General features: G+C 39.6%; 1 protein-coding gene across 13 annotated transcripts in view; it reads right to left on the bottom strand.

The window, feature by feature from the left end:
• Nucleotides 1–22,590, bottom strand: part of VPS13D (vacuolar protein sorting 13 homolog D) — a 315,484-nt gene that overhangs the window by 157,078 nt on the left and 135,816 nt on the right. For all 13 annotated transcript variants that reach the window (XR_013519796.1, XR_013519795.1, XR_013519794.1 and 10 more), the window contains 10 exons: nucleotides 20,449–20,584; nucleotides 19,329–19,376; nucleotides 16,942–17,092; nucleotides 16,541–16,751; nucleotides 11,667–11,914; nucleotides 7,283–7,474; nucleotides 6,849–6,975; nucleotides 4,481–4,623; nucleotides 577–707; nucleotides 200–375 (listed from right to left, as the gene is read on the bottom strand). Coding sequence is in view for 10 of the 13 variants with exons in the window: in XM_035307776.3 (XP_035163667.3) it covers nucleotides 200–375; nucleotides 577–707; nucleotides 4,481–4,623; nucleotides 6,849–6,975; nucleotides 7,283–7,474; nucleotides 11,667–11,914; nucleotides 16,541–16,751; nucleotides 16,942–17,092; nucleotides 19,329–19,376; nucleotides 20,449–20,584 (1,563 nt within the window). In the remaining 3 variants the exon portion in view is untranslated. The remainder of the gene's footprint in view (nucleotides 1–199; nucleotides 376–576; nucleotides 708–4,480; nucleotides 4,624–6,848; nucleotides 6,976–7,282; nucleotides 7,475–11,666; nucleotides 11,915–16,540; nucleotides 16,752–16,941; nucleotides 17,093–19,328; nucleotides 19,377–20,448; nucleotides 20,585–22,590) is intronic.

Here is a 22,590-nt window from a genome sequence, read left to right as displayed (position 1 = left end):
CAAAACTGGCAACACCTCCTTTAGTTTATTCCGTCAAAATATCCACTCATATCTCTGGACTTTGCAAGTTCTAAGACCTCTGTCTGAGTCAGGAATATATGTGCCGATTTTACAAAGGCAATAAGGCCTTGTTTTATTAGAGTTCTGCATCTCAAACGGGGGCTATGTTTTTTGTCTATATTTAGAGTCTCAAACTTACCTCATGTTGATATGGAAGGAATTATTCTTGTTGACTTCAAAGCCTCCAGACCAAATACAATTGGGAATATCCATCAGTCTGACGCACAATAGCTGATCATAGTCATTCCGAGGCCAGTGGAACACCACACTGGAACCAGGAAGGGTGGAAATGTAACCTTCGGGATTGGCTGTTCCCTAAGACACATAGGATCACAGGCCTTAGTCAACAAGTTGCAGAGTACCTACTCTGAGCCTTACCCTCTATCAGGAGCTATCCAGGTACCAAAGGCACAGAGTAGTTACTCATATCATAGAATGTACAGTCTTCATGGAAAATAACATTAAAACTCGTGCTATTAAATAGGCACTCTCATCCTTCAAAAGCAAACTGCTCACCTGTCCCCTGGCAAATTCTCTCTGTGCAAATGCAAGCTTGTGAGATGACTTATTATCTAACAGGTAACGGGGGGCAAAGATGACCATGCAGGTATCAATGTATCGACCTCGGCCTTTCTTGACATCAATACCTACAAATAACAAGAACCACTTTTATGAATTAACCATAAAGAGAGAAAACTCTTGGTCTGACAAATAAATAATCTTCACAATTACTTAGTTTCTCTTAGAAAATAACTGTATCCCCCAGAGAGGATACTGAACCTTCTAGGAATGTAATGAATATAGCAACTGTACTCAAAGTGTTACTCCTTATTCCCATTTAGGCCTTAAAAAGGTTCAGGGGCAATATCAATATCCCCTTAATTCCTAGTTTCTTCACACAGCATATACCATTTAATAGCAACTAAAACATCTAAGCGTCCAGTCACATATACCTTAGTTTTCCATTTATAAAGGTGAATACTTAGAACAGTTTCACATGATACGTTTTTACTTACAACTGGGACACAAAATTTCCTTCTAGGGAACCTGCCACTTTTATAGGATATAGTAGAAATTTCAGATTACTTAGCTGGATTTTGTAATCTTCTAAACTCCACTGACTCTTCTCTAGTATTTTATTTTAGCCCATTGCCCAAGAATCCAGCTCAAACATAATGCTAAGTATTATAGAATTTATTCATGGCCAGGCACAGTGGTTCACGCCTGTAATCTCAGCACTTTGGGAGGCCGAAGCGGGTGGATCGTTTGAGGTCAGGAGTTCAAGACCAGCCTGCCCAACATGGTGCAACCCCGTCTCTACAGAAAAAACAAAAAATAGCCAGGTGTGGTGGCACGCACCTGTAGTCTCAGTTACTCAGGAGGCTGAGGCAAAAAGAATCGCCTGAACCCAGGAGGCACAGGTTGCAATGAGCAGAGATCACACCATTACACTCCAGTGTGGGAGACAGTGTGAGACTTGTCTCAAAAAATAAAATAATTTATTCATTTATAAACTAAATGTTTTCAGCACCTACTATGTAGTAGGAGAATTTTCAGCACCTACTATGTAGTAGGAGAAAATAATAGAACGGTCCAAAGGAAATCTCAAGACACCTGGTTCCAAATAAAGAAAAGCACCAAATTATCTTAAAAACTGACAATTTTCAAAAGTAAAAAATTCAGTGGGATCAATTATTCACTCATTCATTCAGACAATAAATATAGCAATGACATTCAAGGCACTGGGCTGAGCTCTGGTCACCCACTGATAAAATTATATATCATAGAAAGAATAACAACAATAATAATAATTACTGATCTCTTAATACATGCTAGGCCCTCTATCAAAGACTTTACATTGAATCCTCATAACAACCTTCTAAGTTAGATATTTTAGTTATTTCCATTTTACAGATGAGGAAGCTAAGGCATGGAAAGCTAAGTAACACAGCTACTATGTGGCACAACTGGGATTCCAGTCCAGGCAGTCAGCCTCCAGAGTCAGCACCCTCATGAGGCTTGCCTGTATTGTGATGGGACATATATAAGGTCCCCACTCCACTCAGCAGTCACCAAGTATCGAGAGAACCATGAAAATAGAAAACTCCAACTTAGGATTTGACAACCAGGTGTCCCAGATTTCTCAACATAATTCCAATTATAAATATTCCAATCTGTTAATGCCATAATTCACTTAAACTGGCTTGAAAATTCTGATATTCCTTTAATATAACCATTGAAAATACATGAAAGACTGAGAAAAATCCCACACAAAAATCTCCCTGAAACTCCGTGTCTAAGAAATGCTATGTAATACTGGGATAGGGAGATAATGCCCTATGACTTCCTTCTGTGACATACAGAGAAGCTTTCATTGTCAGAAATCAACATTATCATAGTTAGGTGGTTTCTAATATAAAGTCTGACTACAAAAGATGTTTAATATTATAAAAACAGTCTAGGATGCTCTGAAACAATACAGACTCTCAATGTTTGGAAAAAGGTGGGCTTTGGTCCCTTTTATATATTACATTGCCCTGGGAAACCCCTGATAAATCAATAAGCTGAAAGATCAACAGGAACAAAATCACTCTTTTGGAGGTCTATGTGAAGCTAACTGGCAAGGCTGCCCCTGGCTTTTCAGTTTGGACTGTGCTTTAAACTTTCCTGATTGGGAACTAGTTATCTATCCTATTCTTGAAAATATTCAAGCAGTAGATTCCACAAATTCCCTGTGGAAAACACGGCAAAAGTTCATAATCCTTAAGAATTATAAAGTCGTATCTTAGCCCACTCCCCTCTATCCCTTCCCTAGGTGGAGCAACAAAACTCAAATCATAGTCTTATCCCTCAAAACATATGCCATGAGCTTTAGTGAATGCTCCCTGCTTATCAGTTTAAATGGGTAAACAGGGCATATTACGGGTAAAAACTGCATATGTCTGATTAGTCTGCTCAACTGGCCTCTGCAAGAATTCTGTGGTTCTTAGTGCTAGCTGCTTTAAAAGGAACAAGCTCCTCCCACCTCAATTTGTCCCAACTACAGCTTCCAGCCAACCTGTGATAGCTTGCTTTGCAAAATACATCAAGGGCAAAATACCCCAGCAGAAAGCCAAACTCAACATGAAGCAGCCTTTGCCTATTCAAGGGGTGAAGCAAACCAAATTGAGAAAAAGTTAAGATAACTGTTCTTGTGCTGCAAGATCAAATGTAGTTTATTTCTTTTAAAAATCTTAATGTCAACTTTAAAAAGACAGTTCACATGTCAAGGGAGAATGAACACAAACCTATGATTAAATATCCAAAAAGGAAACTACACTTGGAAGATTCTTTTATTAATAAATCCTCAGACATCTAAACATATCCTTGGTTCTCCATGGGACTCAGGATAAATATGTAAATGATACCTGACCCAATGCCAATAACCCAGTGCTCGAGGAAGGAACTAGGACTATGTGCCTACTGTCCAATACGGTCCCAGTAGCCATATGTGGCTACTTAAACTGAAATTCACTAAAATTAAATAAAAAGAAAAATTCCATTCCTGACATACTTGCCTTATATCTCACTAATGTGCTCTCCAGGGCTCAGCAGCTGCATGTGGCTAGAGGCTACCACTAGATAGTGCAAAATGGAACACTTCCAGCATCACAGAAAGTTCTACAGGGCCATGCAGTTCTAGATGGTGCTCCACTGTTCAAAACTAACATTGCTTTGAGATGCTCGGAAATTACATACTAAAAGGATGCACTGCTACATTTTCAACCTGATTCATATTTAAATCAAACTATCTTAACACTTTAGAGAATCTTTTGAGTGTTCCCAAGTGGCTATGAAGCATATGGGTACAGTATTCTTCCCTCCCCTTTCCACCCTTCCCATCTCCACAAGCAAAGTTAGTCTGGAGATTTCTTTAATTACCACAATCACCAAGTGCATTTTATTTGTACGCCCCAATCCTAGTCCTACTTCTGACCCAGACTTCCCCTTTACATCTAGGCAGGTCACTTAACCTCTCTCCTTCAGTTTCAAGGACAACAATGCTTCTTACCCTCTGAGGGCTTGCAAATTTTAATGAATGCGTGGGAATACTTGGAGGACGAAAAGCATGCTAAGTGTTCCTATTATTCCCCTGAAAAACAAGGATTCAAGCCAAACTGATACTTTCCTGACACAGGTGAGTCTGAAATTAAACAGAGCCACAGACCTCAAAAGGGCAGTGTTTAGGTGGCTCCTCAGATCCCTAGAATAGATCTGTGTTGACATCAGTGTAGCATTCAGAGAACAGATACCTGACCCAATGCCAAATGAGAAAATCAGCACTTGCAGCCAGGCCAAAATGCATGGCCAGCTCATTCCTCCAAGCCTGAGGTCATCAGCCAAAGGTTCTGTTTCTCCCACTGCCCCAAACGTAACCCACCAATGTTATAGATCAGCCCTGGGCGGTTTCCTTGCTGGATGACTTTCAAAGCTCGGACACCACTACCACCATCCAGGGAGAAGCCCTGACACCAGCCCGGCATGCCTTCTGGATGAATCCCCCTTCCGATTCTCATCGTGCAGCTGTGGGGCAGAAAAGCAAAGATGTAGATATTCATCCACAAGAAAGTCTTATCTGTGTGTTCTGATTGGGAAACACTAATACAGCTATCACTGAAATTCCACCTCTACTCTTGACTCTCTTCCTCATTCTCATGTGATTCCCTAGCACAGTGAGAATTCATCAGCCGTTAAAACTGTATCTTAGAGGTAACAGTGTGTGAAATTTATGGACATCTACAACTAAATGCTTTAAGAGAAAACATTAGGATTCTACGAGCATAACACATGAGGAAAATGCTGTAATTTCTTTTCTTTTTTTTTTTCTTGAGACAGAGTTTTGCTTTTGTTATCCAGGCTAGAGTGCAATGGTGCAATCTCGGCTCACTGCAAGCTCTGGCTCCCAGGTTCAAGCAATTCTCCTGCCTCAGCCTCCCAAGTAATTACAGGATTACAGGCATGTGTCAACATGCTTAGCTAATTTTTGTATTTTTAGGAAAGACGGGGTTTCACCATGTTGCCCAGGCTGGTCTCGAACTCCTGACCTCAGGTAATCCACCCGCTTCAGCCTCCCAAAGAGCTGGGATTATAGGCATGAGCCACCAAGCCCGGCTAGCAATTTCCGTTATTCCCCTAAAACTCTAGGATTCAAGTCAAACTCATCCTTTCCTGACTGCTGTTTCAAGGGTTCATTTAAAAAAGCACAAGTAGCATAAGTACAGAAGATACAGGTATGATGATACTATTACAATGGCAAAGCACTGTTTAGTTGGCCATTGTCTTGTCACAGATTTTGGCAACATAATTTCTGAATGTGTGTTCTAGCTCTACCACTAACAAGCGATGTAAACTCTCTCTGAGCCTCAGTTTCCTCATCTTAAAATACAACAATATTAGGTCAGGCGTGGTGGCTCACACCTGTAATCCCAGCACTTTGGGAGGCTGAGATGGGTAGATGATGATTCAAGAGTTCAAGACCAGCCTGGCCAAGATGCGGAAACCCTGTCTCTTCTAAAAATACAAAAATTAGATGAGAATGGTGGCACGTGCCTGTAATCCCAGCTACTCAGGAGGCTGAGGCAGGAGAATAGCTTGAACCCAGGTGTGCCAGAAGTTGCAGTGAGCAAAGATTGCGCCGCTGCACTCCAGCCTGGGCGACAGGGCAAGACTCCATTAAAAAAACAAAAGAGAAAAAAACAAACGAACAAAAAAAACACATTATTTCCTGCCCTGCCTAAACCCTTGGGGTGGTGGGATGAATCCAGTGAGATGGTCTATGTGAAAATGCTTTGGGAACTGTGGAATTCATAGATAAAACACACTGTGTAACACACGTCAAGTCCTAAATCTAAAACTGTCCAAATCATTTCAGGAGAAAAATGAGACTGGATTTTCTGCACATGCCAAGAGGCTGGCTGCATCCCCTACAATATCCAGAACTCTGGTCAATCCTCTCTCCTGGCCTCAAACACCAATCTACACTCCAATCTTCCCTGGTAAACATCAGGACCCACTGAAGTGTGGTACTCCAGAAGACTTTCTGTTAAGCTGTCAGCATAATTCTACCGATAACAGGGTATGGCATTTTAACACTATTGGATACACCCATTTATCTTTGATTAGAGCTCTATTAAAAGACTCTTGTAAAAAGCAGAATGTCAAAACCAAGAACAAAAGTGAATTAATGCTCCTACCATACATTAAAAGCACATGTCATCTAATCCTCACAGTTGTTTTTTGTCCCTGCTTTTAAACATGCAATGAGTTCTTTGAGAACTTAAAATGGCATATTTTACTTTGAGGGTAAAAGGGACAAATTTCAAAATGTTATACAAATCCTGGATTGGATTATGAGGCTGATGGCTTTACCAAGGAACCAGTCTACGTCCATTCTGAGGCCAGCTCCTGTGCCTGTGCTAAAAGTTTACAGAGGAAGAGAAACTGCAGAGAAGAGAAGGAGAACACGTGGCTTTCTCTTCATTGGCAGAGTTATGAATAGGAAATCTACTTCAATGCATGTAAAATAAAACTAGCTTTCATTATAAACCAACCAAATGGTTTATTTTCAGTATCAAATAACACAGAAATTAGATCCCCAAAAATCCCATTAGGTCATGGTTCTATTCCCCTGCCAAGTCAGGATTGTTATCTATAGTATATTTCTACTTACACGGATATATTATGGCCTTTACTAATTTCTTCCCTTCCCTGGGAGCTTATTTCCCCTTCCCATAAATAATTGTACTCACAGGTTTGGCTGCTCTTTGTCAGCATAGCAGAATAAGAGAGGACTCAGGCTCCGGGCCAGCTCATGCTCCTCAAACTGGCCTGCAGCATCTGTCTTGGCATTGTCCTGTCTGAAGATCAGCGGCAATCCTTTATGAAGAAGGAGAAAAGTTTACATCAATACCACCCAGTCTATCTGAAAGAGATGCAGATGTGTATGAATAAAATCATCAAGGGGGAAAAGAGTGAAAACTGAATCTATTTAGTAGGCTCAGTTCCTTGTCTAAAAGGACAGTTTTGAGCATGATTAAGCATTTATGATGGAAGCAGAAATGTTTCAGCAGCTCAGACTGTTGAAGTAATCTATTTGCATTGGCTCCATTTAGTTAGCTAAGCAAATAAATCTGAATTCCCATGACTAACGCCAAAGACCTACTTGAGCAGCCCCTGTATATACCTGTTTTGTTAATCAGCCAATATGGAGCAGAAATGAAGATCTTTAAGGATCCTTCTGCTCGACACACAATCCGGATGGTGAGGTTTAGCTGCCGACGGTTGACGTCATAGAGTCGCATTCTCACCATATAGTTTTGGGTTCCAGGTGGAATGAGCAATTCTTTACAGAGAGGGAAATTCTCCAGTGATACCCCTAAAGAAGATACAAACTATTAACTTACAGAGTTCTCACTTTAGTTTCTTAAAATAGCTTACAGCAAATGTCAATTGGATTCCTTTTCAAAAAACCAGTAACTAAGTATCTAACCGGTAAAAATCTTCATTAGAATGGCTCTTTCCAGAGATATAGACCAATGAAACAGAACAGAGCCTCGGAGGCAACACAACATATCTACAACCATCTGATCTTTGACAAACCTGATAAAAACAAGCAATGGGGAAAGGATTCCCTGCTTAATAAATGGGGTTGGGAAAACTGGTTAGCCATGTGCAGAAAGCAGAAACTGGACTCCTTCCTGACACCTTACACTAAAATTAACTCCAGATGGATTAAAGACTTAAACATAAGACCTAACACCATAAAAACCCTAGAAGAAAATCTAGGCAAAACCATTCAGGACATAGGCGTAGGCAAGGACTTCATGACCAAAACACCAAAAGCATTGGCAACAAAAGCCAAAATATACAAATGGGACCTAATCAAAATCCACAGCTTCTGCACAGCAAAAGAAACAGCCATTAGAGTGAATTGGCAACCAACGGAATGGGAAAAAATTTTTGCAGTCTACCCATCTGACAAAGTGCTGATACCCAGAATTTACAAAGAACTAAAACAGATTTACAAGAAAAAAACAAGCCCATTCAAAAGTGGGTGAAGGATATGAACAGACACTTTACAAAAGAAGACACACATGAGGCCAACAAACATATGAAAAAATGCTCATCATCACTGGTCATTAGAGAAATGCAAATCAAAACTACATTGAGATACCATGTCACTCCAGTTAGAATGATGATCATTAAAAAAATCTGGAGACAACAGATGCTGGAGAGGATGTGGGGAAATAGGAACACTTTTACACTGTTGGTGGGAGTTCAACCATTGTGGAAGACAGTGTGGTAATTCCTCAAGGACCCAGAAATGGAAATTCCATTTGACCCAACAATCCCATTACTGGGTATATATTCAAAGGATTATAAAAAATCGTTCTACTATAAGGACACCTGCACACAAATGTTCATTGCAGCACAGTTTACAATAGCAAAGACCTGGAACCAACCCAAATGTCCATCGATGACAGACTGGACAGGGAAAATGTGGCATATATACACCATGGAATATTATGCAGCCATCAAAAACGATGAGTTCATGTCCTTTGTAGAGACATGGATGAACCTGGAAACCATCATTCTCAGCAAACTGACACAAGAACAGAAAATCAAACACCGCATGTTCTCACTCATAGGCAGGTGTTGAACAATGAGAACACATGGACACAGGGAGGGGAGCATCACACACTGGGGTCTGTTGGGGGGAAACAGGGAAAGGACAGTGGGGCGTGGGGAGTTAGGGAGAGATAGCATGGGGAGAAATGCCAGATATAGGTGAAGGGGAGGAAGGCAGCAAATCACACTGCCATGTGTGTACCTGTGCAGAAATCCTGCATGTTCTTCACATGTATCCCAAAAACTAAAATGCAATTTAAAAAAAAGAAAAGAAAAAAGAATGGCTCTTTCCCACTAGCTGGGGTAAGAATCAATATAAGCATACCAGATGGCCTGGAAGTCATGCTAGGAAGTCTAAACTGCATAATCAAAAGGATTAGAATATCAGAAAACTAACAATAATAGTGATGATTCTTAGGAGTTTGCTATACTTCAGGCTCTGTGCTAGGTGCCTGAAACATAGGAACTCAAGTGCAGGGTAAGAGGCACAGTTCTGCAGCCAAAGTGACTGGCTTCAAAACTCCAGTCTGTCCTTACTACCTTCATCATGTGGAATAAGTTATTTAAACTCTCTGGGACCCAGGTGCACAATGTAGATAACTGTTATGAAAAGTGAGAAGCTGTGGAATGCAGAATGCTGAGAAAAAGCAGTGCTAGGTGTTTACACGGTGATGGGATAGGCAGACATTTCTATTTTGTACAGGGGCTTAATAAGTACTTGAAGAAATATATGAGAAAACTAACCTCTTATATGCCAAAGACCTATTTTATTTAGAATGAATAGCACTGCACTACTTTTCTGAATTAAGTTCAAGGGTTATATGGTAATTGCAATGTAATCTTGTCACTGTGGGACAGACATATAGCTAAAGTTCAACGAGTTTCAGGTCCTCCATCTGTAAAATGGAGATAACATGAAATAATATAGCAAAAGCACTTACAAAACTGTAAAATCATAAACATCTAAGTTATTATTACTTCCACCTGTGTATAGTAGTCTTAAAGGAACAATTTTCTGCTCAAATTCCAAAAGTATCTCTTTGCTTTGTAAAAAAATTATTTTTGGCTGGGTGCAGTGGCTCATGCCTGTAATCCTAACACTTTGGGAGGCCAAGGAGGGTGGATCACCTGAGGTTAGGGGTTCGAGACCAGCCTGGCCAACATGGTGAAACCCCATCTCTACTAAAAATACAAAAATTAGCTGGGTGTGGTAGCGGGAACCTGTAATCCCAGCTGCTCAGGAGGCTGAGGCAGGGGAATTGCTTGAACCCGGGAGGCGGAGGTAATTAAATTTTTAATCAACATATAATAATAATTGTACGTATTTTGGGGGTACGGTGAGATGTCTCAATACATACATACATTGTGAAATGATCAAATCAGGGTAGTTGGCATTTTCATCACCTCAAACATTCAGCATTTCTTTGTAGTTAACAACATTTAAAATCCTCTCTTCTAGCTATTATAAAATACATCATACAATATTGTTAACTATAATCACCATTCCTCTTTAAGTGTTGCAAATATGGTAATTCTCTACTTTGACTTCATTCACCCTGTTAAAGCAAACTAAATATGGCCTGAGGACTCTGTACTTCTATATGAGTCCTTGTGGATGAACTGCAACCTAACTTAATAGGTAGACAAGAGTGAAGACCTGATTTAGGAGTATGTCGCTGTAACAATAGCTGAGTCTTGGCCAATCCCAGTGGCTATACTTCAACCCACTCATACAATGCTGAATGTTCAAAGTGTTCAAATAAGGCAAACACCAAACTGTAACCAATCCAGCTGTTTCTGTACCTCACCTCTGATTTCTGTATGTCACTTCCTTTTTTGTCTATAAATTTGTTCTCATCATGAGGCATCCCTGGAGTCTCTGAATCTGCTGTGATTCTGGGGGCTGCCCAATTTGCTAATCATTCATTGCTCAATTAAACTGATTTGATTTGGCTGAAGTTTTCCTTTTTATCAATCCTTACAACCGAAAATTACTTGATGCATTCCAAACCCCCATCTCTTCATCAGTAAAATGGGGCAAATAACTACTTCTGTAAGGATTACATGAGATTACATGTATGAAAAAGCCCAGCTGTGCCTGGAATAAAGTGAGTGCTTAGCAAACATTTATCTTTTCACTAAAAAGAGAAGAAGCATAAGATTTTGCTTGGGAAAAGCATAGTTTAAAAAGATGCAATGATGGACAGGTGCAGTGGCTCACACCTGTAATCCCAGCACTTTGGGAGGCTGAGGCAGGCAAATTATGAGGTCAGGAATTCGAGACCAGCCTGACCAACATGTTGAAACCCTGTCTCTACTAAAAATACAAAAATTAGACAGGCGTAATGGCCTGTGTCTGTAATCCCAGCTACTCAGGAGACTGAGGCAGGAGAATCGCTTCAACCCAGGAGCCGGAGGTTGCAGTGAGTCGAGATCGTGCCACTGCACTCCAGCCTAGGCGACAGAGCAAGACTCTGTCTCAACAACAACAACAATAAAAAAGATGAAATGACTTCCTACAATCATACGTCATGTGAGCAATATAAGAAAAAAGGCTCTGTTGAGTGCTTCCTCTGTAAACCTTTTGGTTTGTTATTTTCTTGTCATTTTTTATAGTTTTTTTTTTTTTTTTTAAGAGGCAAGGTCTTACTATGTTGCTCAGGCTGGCGGCAGTGGCACGAGCATAACCCACCGAAGCCTCAAACTCCTAGACTCAAGCAATCCTCCCGCCTTAGCCTCCTGAGAAGCTGGGATGACAGGTGTGTGCTGCTACCTCCAGCTAAAGGTTATTTTTTTTTAACTGCATGAATTCCTTTGAGCTGGCTTACTGAGATATTACACGTGCCCCAATTTCTCCAAGATGCTTACCAAATAATCACAAAATACTCACTGATATTTTCACAGAATTATGACAAATGATCATTTGACTAAATCCTTACCTAGTTCAATGTTCTGGGATGTATCAGCTGTGTGGAGGGCTGCCTCCTTGCCAGGTTTCAGTGTCCCATTAATTGGCATTCCTTTAACATAAAAATCAAGTTCACAGGGTAGCAAGTTGCAGACTACCACGGTTGGCAGGAGATATATGGTGTGCCCAGGCTGTCTGAAAATCTGTTTTGCGCTGTCAGAAAATATGTTTGAGGGCATATAATCTGGATAATTCTCTTTCTTTATAGCCACACAAAACCTATGAAAATAAAATAGCGGGAAAATCATCAGACTGAATGAAGAACTTAATTTTTTTTCTCCTTATCTAAGTATAAGAAAGAATAACATTAAAATGGTTCAATGAGTAATTATTTGCAGTTTACAATTCAATACATTTATTAAGATATAATATACAATAATAAGTATAGATTTCAAATGTTCAGTTTGATGAGAATTCTGACAATTCTACACACCTCTATAACCACCATCCAAAATAAATGACTGAATACTTCTCTCACGCCACAAAGTTCCCTGATGGCCTTTTCCAGCCAACATTCTCCTTCACCATTCAGGGAACCATTTTCTTTTCTTTTCTTTTCTTTTTTTTTTTTGAGACAGAGTCTTACTCTGTGACCAGACGCCAGGCTGGAGTGCAGTGGCATGATCTCGGCTCACTGCAACCTCTGCCTCTCAGGTTCAAGCATTTCTCCTGCCTCAGCCTCCCGAGTAGCTAGGACTACAGGCGCACGCCACCACGCCCAGCTAATTTTTGCATTTTTAGTAGAGATGGGGTTTCACCATTTTGGCCAGGATGATCTCAATCTCTTGACCTTGTGATCCACCAGCCTCAGCCTCCCAAAGTGCTGGGATTACAGGACTGAGCCACCGCACCCGGCTCAGGGAACCACTTTCTAATCTTTATCACTATAGATCAGTTGTGTCTGTTATGGAACAGCATAAAAGTGGAATCATGCAGTATGTACTACTCTTTTTTCTGGCTTTTCAAACTTAAAGTCTCAACAAGATTCAGCATGTTGTTTTATGCAACCTATTTGATTATTTTTCATTTCCTAGTACTATGCCATGGTAAGAATAAATTGCTGTTAATTTATTCATTATCCTGTTGATAGCCGATTTTTTTTTTTCCTGTTTAGGGTTAAATGAACATTCTTGTACAAGTATTTTTTTGGATATATATTTTTTCATGCATTTTAGATAAATACCCCGAAGTGGCCTTACCGGGGCCTTAATGTTTTGTTTTGGTTTTTTTTTTTGAGACTGAGTTTTGCTCTTGTTGCCCAGGCTGGAGTGCAATGGTGCTATCTTGGCTTGCTACAACCTCTGCCTCCTGGCTTCAAACCATTCTCCTGCCTCAGCCTCGTGAGTAGCTGAGATTACAGGCATAAGCCACGATGTCTGGCTGACTTTTTGTATTTTTAGTAGAGACAGGGTTTCACCATGTTGGTTAGGCTGGTCTTGAACTTCTGACCTCAGGTGATCCCCTGGCCTTGTCCTCCCAAAGTGCTGGGATTACTGGTGTGAGCCACTGTGCCTGGCCAGTCCTTAACTTTTATAAGAAACTGCCACACATTTCTCCAAAGCAATTATACCACTTTAGACTCCTCCTAACTACTTATGAGAGTTCCAGTGGCTCCACATCTTTGACAACATTTGGTGTTATCATTCTTTTTTATGTCAGCCACTTCAGTGAGAGTAAAACATTACCCACTGTGTGCATTTCCTGAGTGAATAATCACACTGAGCATCTCCTCATTTATCTATTGGCTGTATATTTTCTTCTGTAAGTTGTCAGTTCAAGTCTTTTGTCTATTCTTTTTATTAAGCTGTTTTTATTGTTGATCTGTAGGAAGTTCTTCATGTATGTTATGTAAAAATCCTTTGTCAGATATATATATTTTTCCAATTCTGTGGCCTGTCTACTCCTTTTCTATTGTTTTGAGACAGAATCTCGCCCTGTTGCCCAGGCTGGAGTGCAGTGGCATCTCGGCTCACTGCAACCTCCACCTCCTGGGTTTAAGCGATTCTCCTGCCTAAGCCTCCCAAGTAGCTGGGATTACAGGTGCATACCACCACACCCAACTAATTTTTGTATTTTTAGTATAGATGGGGTTTTACCATATTGGCCAGGCTGGTCTCAAACTCCTGACCTCAGGTGAGCTGCCCACCTCGGCCTCCCAAAGTGCTGAGATTACAGGCGTGAGCCAATGTGCCCAACTCTCTTTTAGTCTCTTAATATGATGAGTTACATTTACTGATTTTCAAATATTAAGCTAATGTTAAATTTCTGGGATAAACCACTTGTTGAATTGCATTTCATAATATTATTATTCTGATAAAGGGCTGGGTGCAGTGGCTTACACCTGTAATCCCAGCACTGTGGGAGGCCAAGGTGGATGGACTTTTTGAGGTCAGGAGTTTGAGGGAGTTCAAAACCAGTCTGGCCAACAAGGTGAAATCCCATCTCTACTAAAAATAGAAAAATTAGCCAGTCACAGTGGCAGTAATCCCAGCTACTCAGGAGGCTGAGGCAGGAGAATCACTTGAACCCAGGAGGTGGAGGTTGCAGTGAGCCAAGATCACACCACTGCACTGCAGCCTGGGCAACACAGCAAGACTCTGTCTCAATTTTTAAAAAAATGTGGTCAGGCACGGTGGCTCAGGCCTATAATCCCAGCACTTTGGGAGGCTAAAGGTAGGTGTATTGCCTGAGGTCAGGAGTTCAAGACCAGCCTGGCCAACATGGTAAAACCTTGTCTCTACTAAAAATACAAAAATTATCTGGGAGTGGTGGTGGGCGCCTGTAATCCCAGCGACTCAGGAGGCTGAGGCAGGAGAATTGCTTGAACCCAGGAGGCAGAGGTTTCAGTGAACTGAGATTGCATCCTTGCACTCCAGCCTGGGTGACAAGAGTGAAACTACATCTCAAAAAAATAAAATACAATGAAATAATTTTTTTTTTGATAATGATATTTGCGTCTCTTCATGGGGAACATGGGCTCAAAGTTTTTACATAGTAGATATAACAGGTTTTGGTATCAGGGATATGTTGGCCTCATAAAATGAGTTAGGAATTGTTCTTTCCTCTACTATTTTCTGAAAGATCTTGTGTAAAACTGTTATTATTTCTTCCTTAAACATCTAGTCAAATTCACTAGTAATGTTATATGGGCCTACATTGTTCTTTGTGGACAAAGGCTTTTCTAAGAGTTAAAGTTCTTTTAATTTAGATACTTTAATTTAGGTACTGGGCTATCTGGATTTTCTATTTCTTCTTTGTGTCAGTTTTGTTAACTTGCATTTTTCACATTTACATGTGGAATGTATTGGCATAACATTGGTCTTATCGCCTTTTCATCCTTTTTATGTCTATAGGATCTGTAATAATGCCTCATTTTTTCATTCCTTATATTGATAATTTGCATTTTCTGTCTTTTCTCTTTGAGCAAGTCTTGCTAGAAGTTTATCAAATTGATGACAATTTTGACATTGTTGATTTTCTATTTTCTAGTTCACTGATTTCCAGCCACATTTTTATTGTCTCCTTTTCCTATTTCTTTGTTTTGAATTTGCTCTTCTTTAACTTCTGAAAGTAGAAGATTACATCAGTGATTTTATGGTTTCTTCATTTTCTTTTCTTTTTTAAAATTAATTGAATCTTAACCAAATGATCTTCCCCACTTTCTAATATGAGGATTTACAAACTGTAACTTCCCCCACTCAGAACTGCTTTTGCTGCATCCCACATATTTTAACATGTCTGCCTTTTATTATCATTCAATTCAAAATATTTTCTAATTTCCGTTGTGATTTCTCTTATTTGACTCATGGGTTATTTAGAAATATACTGTTTAATGTCCAAATAGTTGGGGATTTATTAGGTATCTTACTGCTGTTGATTCCTAGTTTACTTCTATTGTAATCAGGAAATATATTCTGTATGGTTTCAATTCTTTAACATTTATTGATCTTCGCGTTATGGCCCAAGAGATGCTCTCTCTTGATGAGTGTTCCAGACATACTCGAAATGAACGTATAATTTGGAGTTTCTGGGTAAAGTATTCTATAAATATCTATTAGAACAAGCTCATTGATAACATGGTTCAAATCTTTTACATATGTATTCATTTTTTTCCTCTATAAATTACTGAAATGGAAGTGTTCAAATCTACCAACTTCAGTTACATATTTTATGTATTTCTTCCTTTAGTCTGTTAACAATTCACAGATCTGGGTAAGGAATGCGCTGGAATTCTTTACACTATTCTTGTATCTCTTCTCTAAATCAAATCAATGTCTGCCTTCACTATAAAAGAAACTAAAGCTAATCCTCTTTAAATAAGTTTGAAGTCTAAATTTGTGAGGGTAGAACAAAAGCAATCCAGTATTTTTTCCAATGTTGAATCTAGTAACTTACTCTTGTATGATGGGAAAACAGGAGTTTAAATGGTTAGGCAATTTTGTCAATGTTCTCAAGAAAGTCAGTGTTAGGTACATAAACCTTCAAATTATTTTGAAATCTCTCGTTCAAGAAACTCCAAACCCCAGGATTTTGTTTTCCAATTTTGGAATGAGAACTCGTTATTTTCTGTTTGTTTTCCTTCCCCTCTCCATGTGCCCTCTCTTGTGTAAATAGTGTGTGAGTTGGTTGTCTCTCCCATATAAGTAAGCCTCCCCAGACTCCACCAAGAGTTAGCACTTGAGTTCTCATGAACCCAAACTTAAAAACTCAAGGAATAAGAACTCTTGAGTTTAAATAAGGATAACTGAATCTCTAAGGGTCTTTAGAGAAAGAACGATAATAAAGTCATTCCCAAAGAAAAAAAAAAAAGCAAAAGTGACATGCCACTGTAGTGGTGCTACATACCTGAAAAACTGGCTTTTTTCTGTGTCCATAGAGTGGCATTCTCGTTTACTGCTACTAATCTCTGCAGTCTTCACTACATTGGTCCAATGAATAGGAGCCTTACAGAAAAATACACCCAATCCTTTGGGCCGAGCCTGTAGCCGCCAAGAAGTGAGGTGTAAAGGCACCGCAAACGAATCCCCTGGCATGACAGCAGGAAGCACCACTGGCTCTGCCACAGAAATAAGGGTTAGCACTTTCAGGCAATGGTCCTCCACCCCAAAGACTGACCATCTCAGGACAAAAGAAGACAGACCATATATACTGACTGCTGGGGAAGACACCACTGGGGAAAAAGACACTTGACAACAATCAAGAAATATTTATCAGCATTTACTACATTCTAGACAATGAAAACATACTGTCTGGAGCTGACGGGCTATCCAGTCTTAGTTCCATTGGCGTCTCAAGTCTGTTCCTCACAATGAGGGCTGACTGGACAGTGATCACCTTCCGCGCACTGCCTTCCATAGTCACTGCAAAGACCACCCGCACTGGTGGGAGTGAAGAGAACTGTGAAAGACAGATAAAGACAAAATAATTATGGTTCTGAAAAAACATACAAAATATAATAATATCGATCAGAACGTCTAACTTAAAAGCATCTTATTACTACTACAGCTCTGCAGTGAAATCAGTCATAAAATCCTAAAGCCATTTGGCTTTAAAGGAAGTAAACATCCTATACATTTACAATATTAAAAACATTAACTCTAAAAAGTTCTACAAAAATAAGTAATCCACTCAGATGTGATATCACAAAGTGTGTCACTAAGAAAAATCAATCCTAAGCCTCTAGAAACATTACAAAAAACATTCACCTGAGACTGTGATAATAACCTTTCCAATTTTCCAAACTTCCTGTAATTTGGTAAGAAAGTATCTGCTGGAAATTATCCTTGATTCATAAAGCCCCCAAGTTCCTTATAAGAAAACTGAAAAAGGCGTGTCTTCTACTCTACTGGCAGGGAATTAAATAAAGAGCATCCAATGCAATTAAAATAAAAAACAATGAGGTAGGACTTTGCAAAATAGTAAATGATTTACCTTCTGTGTTATTTTCCTCCTAGATTAATATCCAAACAATGGGTTGAGTACTGCCCAAATACAGAAAAACAGAAGGAAGTCTTCTGAGATTAACATTTGTCTTTGTAAAATCCAGAAAGTGTAAAAGAATTGTCTGTATTGGTGTGCCTTTCATGGGAACAAAGAATAACTTCTTTGTTTCTAAGGTCCATATACTATTTGTTGACATGCCTACATAAAAACCAACGTCTGTATTTTAAAGAACTTTAAAAACACACTTTTCTTTCTTCACAATAACCTTCCAGGTTCTGTTCAATAATGGCTCGTTCATAAAGGACACCAGGGTTCAGAAACTCAACATAATGAAAGGAAATTATTTATTTTTGGTCTTGGGTTACAGCCATTACGTTATTTTTCCATATGTTCATTCACACATTCAACACACATTTTGTGCTAATACCATGTGACAGGAAATTTTCTTAAAAGTAGAAAATCCCATGTTAGGTACACCAAAGAAAAAGTTTCTGAAAGTATTACTGTTAGAACGAGTGTCCAACATATTAACAATGCTTTTTACTAGAGAAACAAATGGCATGTCACTCAAGCTTTTCATTCTGCCAACTTTCTTATTAAGACAAACAGCATGTTAAAGTCAACCCAAAAAACAATAAAATGAAGAGCTGCATGTTTTGAACCAAGACTTCTAGGAAGTCCAAATGAAAAGGCAAACTACAATTTTCTAGGGTGTTTTTAGAGGGACACAATCCTAGGCATAAATCATCATCGAAGCTCAAGCTTCCAGTGACCCAATCCTAATAAGGCCCCAATAGTCAAAGCCAATAAGAATTGCTTGAAATCTTGATACTGTTATTTCAAACAATTGTTTCAAACAATTGAAACAAGGTAGGCCTTCAGGCCTACCTGAAATTTTACATTTCAAAACCTACAATCTTCAGGGAGGAGAAATTATAAATAAAAGCCTGCAATAAGTTTGTTAATGTCATCTTGTGATGATGTTTCAAAAGTCAAATAGGAAATAAATGCTACTTTTCCTTCTTATTTACTTTCATGATCTTTGGACTCAAACCTATGAAATATATATGGCCATATCAGAATTAATTTCTTTTTTTTTTTTTTTTTTGAGATGGAGTTTCGCTCTTGTTACCCAGGCTGGAGTGTAATGGCCCGATCTCAGCTCACCACAACCTCCGCCTCCTGGGTTCAGGCAATTCTCCTGCCTCAGCCTCCTGAGTAGCTGGGATTACAGGCATGCGCCACTATGCCCAGCTAATAAGGCCCCAATAGTCAAAGCCAATGTATTTTTAGTAGAGACGGGGTTTCACCATGTTGACCAGGATGGTCTCGATCTCTTGACCTCGTGATCCACCCGCCTCAGCCTCCCAAAGCGCTGGGATTACAGGCTTGAGCCACCGCGCCCGGCCAATTTCTATTTTAACTTAGGATGAGAAGGAGACCTTGGAACAAACATTTGCCTTTTCTTCTCCTTCCCTGTAATACTTAGTCTCACACACCGAGTTAGGTGAAAACATTTTCTTGCAAGTTTTTGGAAAAGGAAGGGTATCATTAATAGAAAAGGGCAGAGATAAGTTAAATGACATATATGTCATAAAGTCCTCTGATCCTTAAGAGATACACATCCATGTGGTTCAGGTGCAGTGTATGTACTCAATAAACACAATAACAACAGGAAAATCATACTTACATAAACCTGGGGATGTATAATATTTGTTCTGCTGCTTGGACTGCCAATCTGAGAAAGATTCCAAAAGTTACTGTCAGCACAGATTTAAGATCATTGGCATCATTAAATTCAATGACTACATAATTTGCTTGAACGGGTGGCGTTTGTAAATACTTTCAGGTAAAGCATAGTCTTTACGAAGATAAAACATCTCCTATTAAAGATACGGAAAAAATAATATTCATTTTATAACCTTTCAACATACGCCAAATTTCTCACCAACACATCAGTGCAGTAGGAAAGGTACCTAAGAGGGAATTGGTCCTTTCATTACCAGACATAAACTTAGGCTGAAAAGTGATTCTGAAAAGGTTTTATTTTTGTTTTTTTTCTAAGAAACCTGGGGCGCAGAGCAACAGTAAAAATGAACACTTGTGCAACAGTGTTCTCTAAGAATATTTTTCATAAAGAAAGGTGCATTATCTCTGCAAATCTGCATTTCCACCTCACCACTGGCTACCCAAAAATAAGTGCTAGTATCCTATGAAGTATGACTGAGGATGGGGCAAGAGCACCTATGGCAGCTCTGCCAGCCAGGATGTCAGCCTCCATTTGCATGTACAAGTCAGGGATGCTACCTGCATCATTTCCTGAGCTGTTCCTCCAATCACTAGGACTACCGGCAGGGATGAAATTAGGGGAAGGGTGTATGAGAGCATGTGTGATCAGAAAATAAATGACAGTGGACATCTCTCTTGTGCCACAGGGAAAGACTTGGAGACACAGAGCTAAAAGGATCAAGGTGCTGCATTATAAGAAATATTAAAAAGACAGTGTATATGGAAAGCATTACACTTGATGAAATAAAGCCAAGACTCAGGTTCAGCAGACTAACAAACTGCCAGTCAGCTAGCATGAAATGGATCTGCACAGGTGAGGAAATGTTACTGCTGACTTTAAATCTTGTTTTTCTACTGAAACTAACCATTGTCTGGCTTATCTACATATTGATTACCAATGGCTATGACTGACCTAATATGATCTTAATCTTCCTAGAATTAGGGGAAAGAAAGAACAAGAAAGTTTCACTAGAGTAAGCTCATTACAGGCTTAACCATCTGCCTTCCTGACAGCCACACACCGTAGAGGAAGATAAATTTTTATCTGGTGCTGCATATCGAAAAAAGGTCCCGACTTTGTCCACAGACACTGGGCTCACTTGCTCCCAGCCATTTACTCTCACTTGCAGTTGATGAATCCGGAGGTCATGGGTGTGTCTGTCAGGCAGAAAACAGAAAAAGATACTAAGCACAATCTTCAGAAGGGATAAAAAGTAGACGCAAAGACACAAATCTGATTTAGTATATAATGATGCAAAAACCCAGTTGGCGAAACCTTTTGGAGATTACCTAATCCAAGAGAAATCAGGAGCATGGTTTAACTGGGTTTTACACTTACAACACAAACTGCAAGATCTATAAAATTTGATTAAGAGTGACATTTATCCTCCATTGCACAAGCCACACAAATCCTATACACTTTCAGGTAAAGCATAGTCTTTACGAAGATAAAACATCTCTATTAAACATACGGAAAGACCTGGGCTTTCTTTCCCCACCAACCCTTATCCCAACCTCTATACTGATGTCACTGAGGTAGGAAAAATGCACTAGCAATTTAATCATATAATCATACTCTTGGAAATGCACAAAAAATTCTTATTCCTGGTTCCTTTGTTGAAATCCCACTTCTCTCAGAACCACACACGGTTGTTTGGCTCCAGCCCTGCGTGACTGCAGGCAGGGCAGGAGAGGCACAGCCCTCACGTCAGGGCTCCTGTGTTCGACTAAAACTGGAGCAGAAGGCAGTGGGCAGAACAGGAGGAACAGGAGGAAATTGCACATTTAATTCTATTTTAGATTTTGCCTAATTCAAGCCAGAAGTGAAACGGGGAACTGGATTTAAGGCTGACGGGAAGGCGGGAGGGAGGCATGGAGTTGGGTGTAGTGTGCCAAAGAGGGAAAAAGCCAGAAAAGGCATTTATTTTGAAGAATTCAAGCAGAATAGTGGGACGTGAAATGGGTTGCAAAACATGTAAACAAAAACAGAAATGACAAAGAGGTCAAAGTCTTTCTGATATGACAGAGGCTAGGCTTAATAAGAAATGTTCCCAACAGTTCTGTAGTTAACTTCTCCAAGAACTACATGGACTGACAGGAAAATGCCCACTGCTCATACCTGGAAACTCTCACGTGGCTTCCAAGTACACGTGTGTCCAGCATTGTGGTTATTTTTTCCTATAAAACCCCGGGAGTCCCACGGGTTCTTGGAAATAATGTGTGCGGGTACCAAAGCTATGCAAAAGGAAACCTGCTCAGCTCGAGCAGGTTTACATTCAATAACTGAAAGCACCACAAAAGCACAATTACAGAAAGCCAAAGCCAATCTCTTCCAATTCAGCTGAGCCTGAAAACAAGCATGAGGCTCAAATACTAAATCTTAACCTGTTCAAATGCTGTCTTAACCTATTCATATCCACTGAATAGCCTGCACACAGAAAAATATTTGTAAATAATAGACACTTTATTTTATGATCTCTCAGTAACCAGATAGAACCTTTTTTTCACATTCATACCATTTTGAGTCTGGCTACTTCAGGAATGTAACAGCTAGCAGTCTCCCCAGATCAATTTTTTTAGAATGAAAATTTGTCTTATTATTAGCTCTGCTTCCTGAAACTATCTGCTTGCTAAAAGTACTATGCAGCATATATGTAAATTAAAATTGAAATCAACATGCTTTGAGAACCTTTTAAGAATACCATGTCACCAACCCACCACGACAATCAGGCCAAGATGCAATGAACTTGAGTGTTATGATCTGTCTGTGTTTCCACCAAATTATGTGAAAACACACAGGTTATCACCTCACATGTGAAATAAGTGAAAAGACTTATTAAATTTATTTAATTTAATGGAAAGATACATATTTCCAAGATAGCTACAAAGTCTTTATTTTTTAAAAGGAGGCCAGGTGCGGTGGCTCACACCTGTAATCCCAGCATTTTGGGAGGCGAAGGTGAGAAAACTGCTTGAGCCCAGGAGTTTGAGACCAGGCTGGGTGACACAGTGAGACCTCGTCTCTATAAAAATAAAATAAAAAATAAAAGGAAACACTGATTTTCTAAATACCTTTTAAAAAGAAGACATTAAAATCATTAGTAAGGGGCCAGGTGGGGTGGCTCACACCTGTAATCCCAGTACTTAGGGAGGCCAAGGAGGAT

This window comes from Callithrix jacchus, chromosome 7, assembly GCF_049354715.1.
Source record: "Callithrix jacchus isolate 240 chromosome 7, calJac240_pri, whole genome shotgun sequence".
In the NCBI taxonomy this organism is placed as follows: domain Eukaryota; kingdom Metazoa; phylum Chordata; class Mammalia; order Primates; family Cebidae; genus Callithrix; species Callithrix jacchus.
Note: the sequence above shows the minus strand (reverse complement) of the source record. Positions and strands in the feature narration are given on the sequence as shown.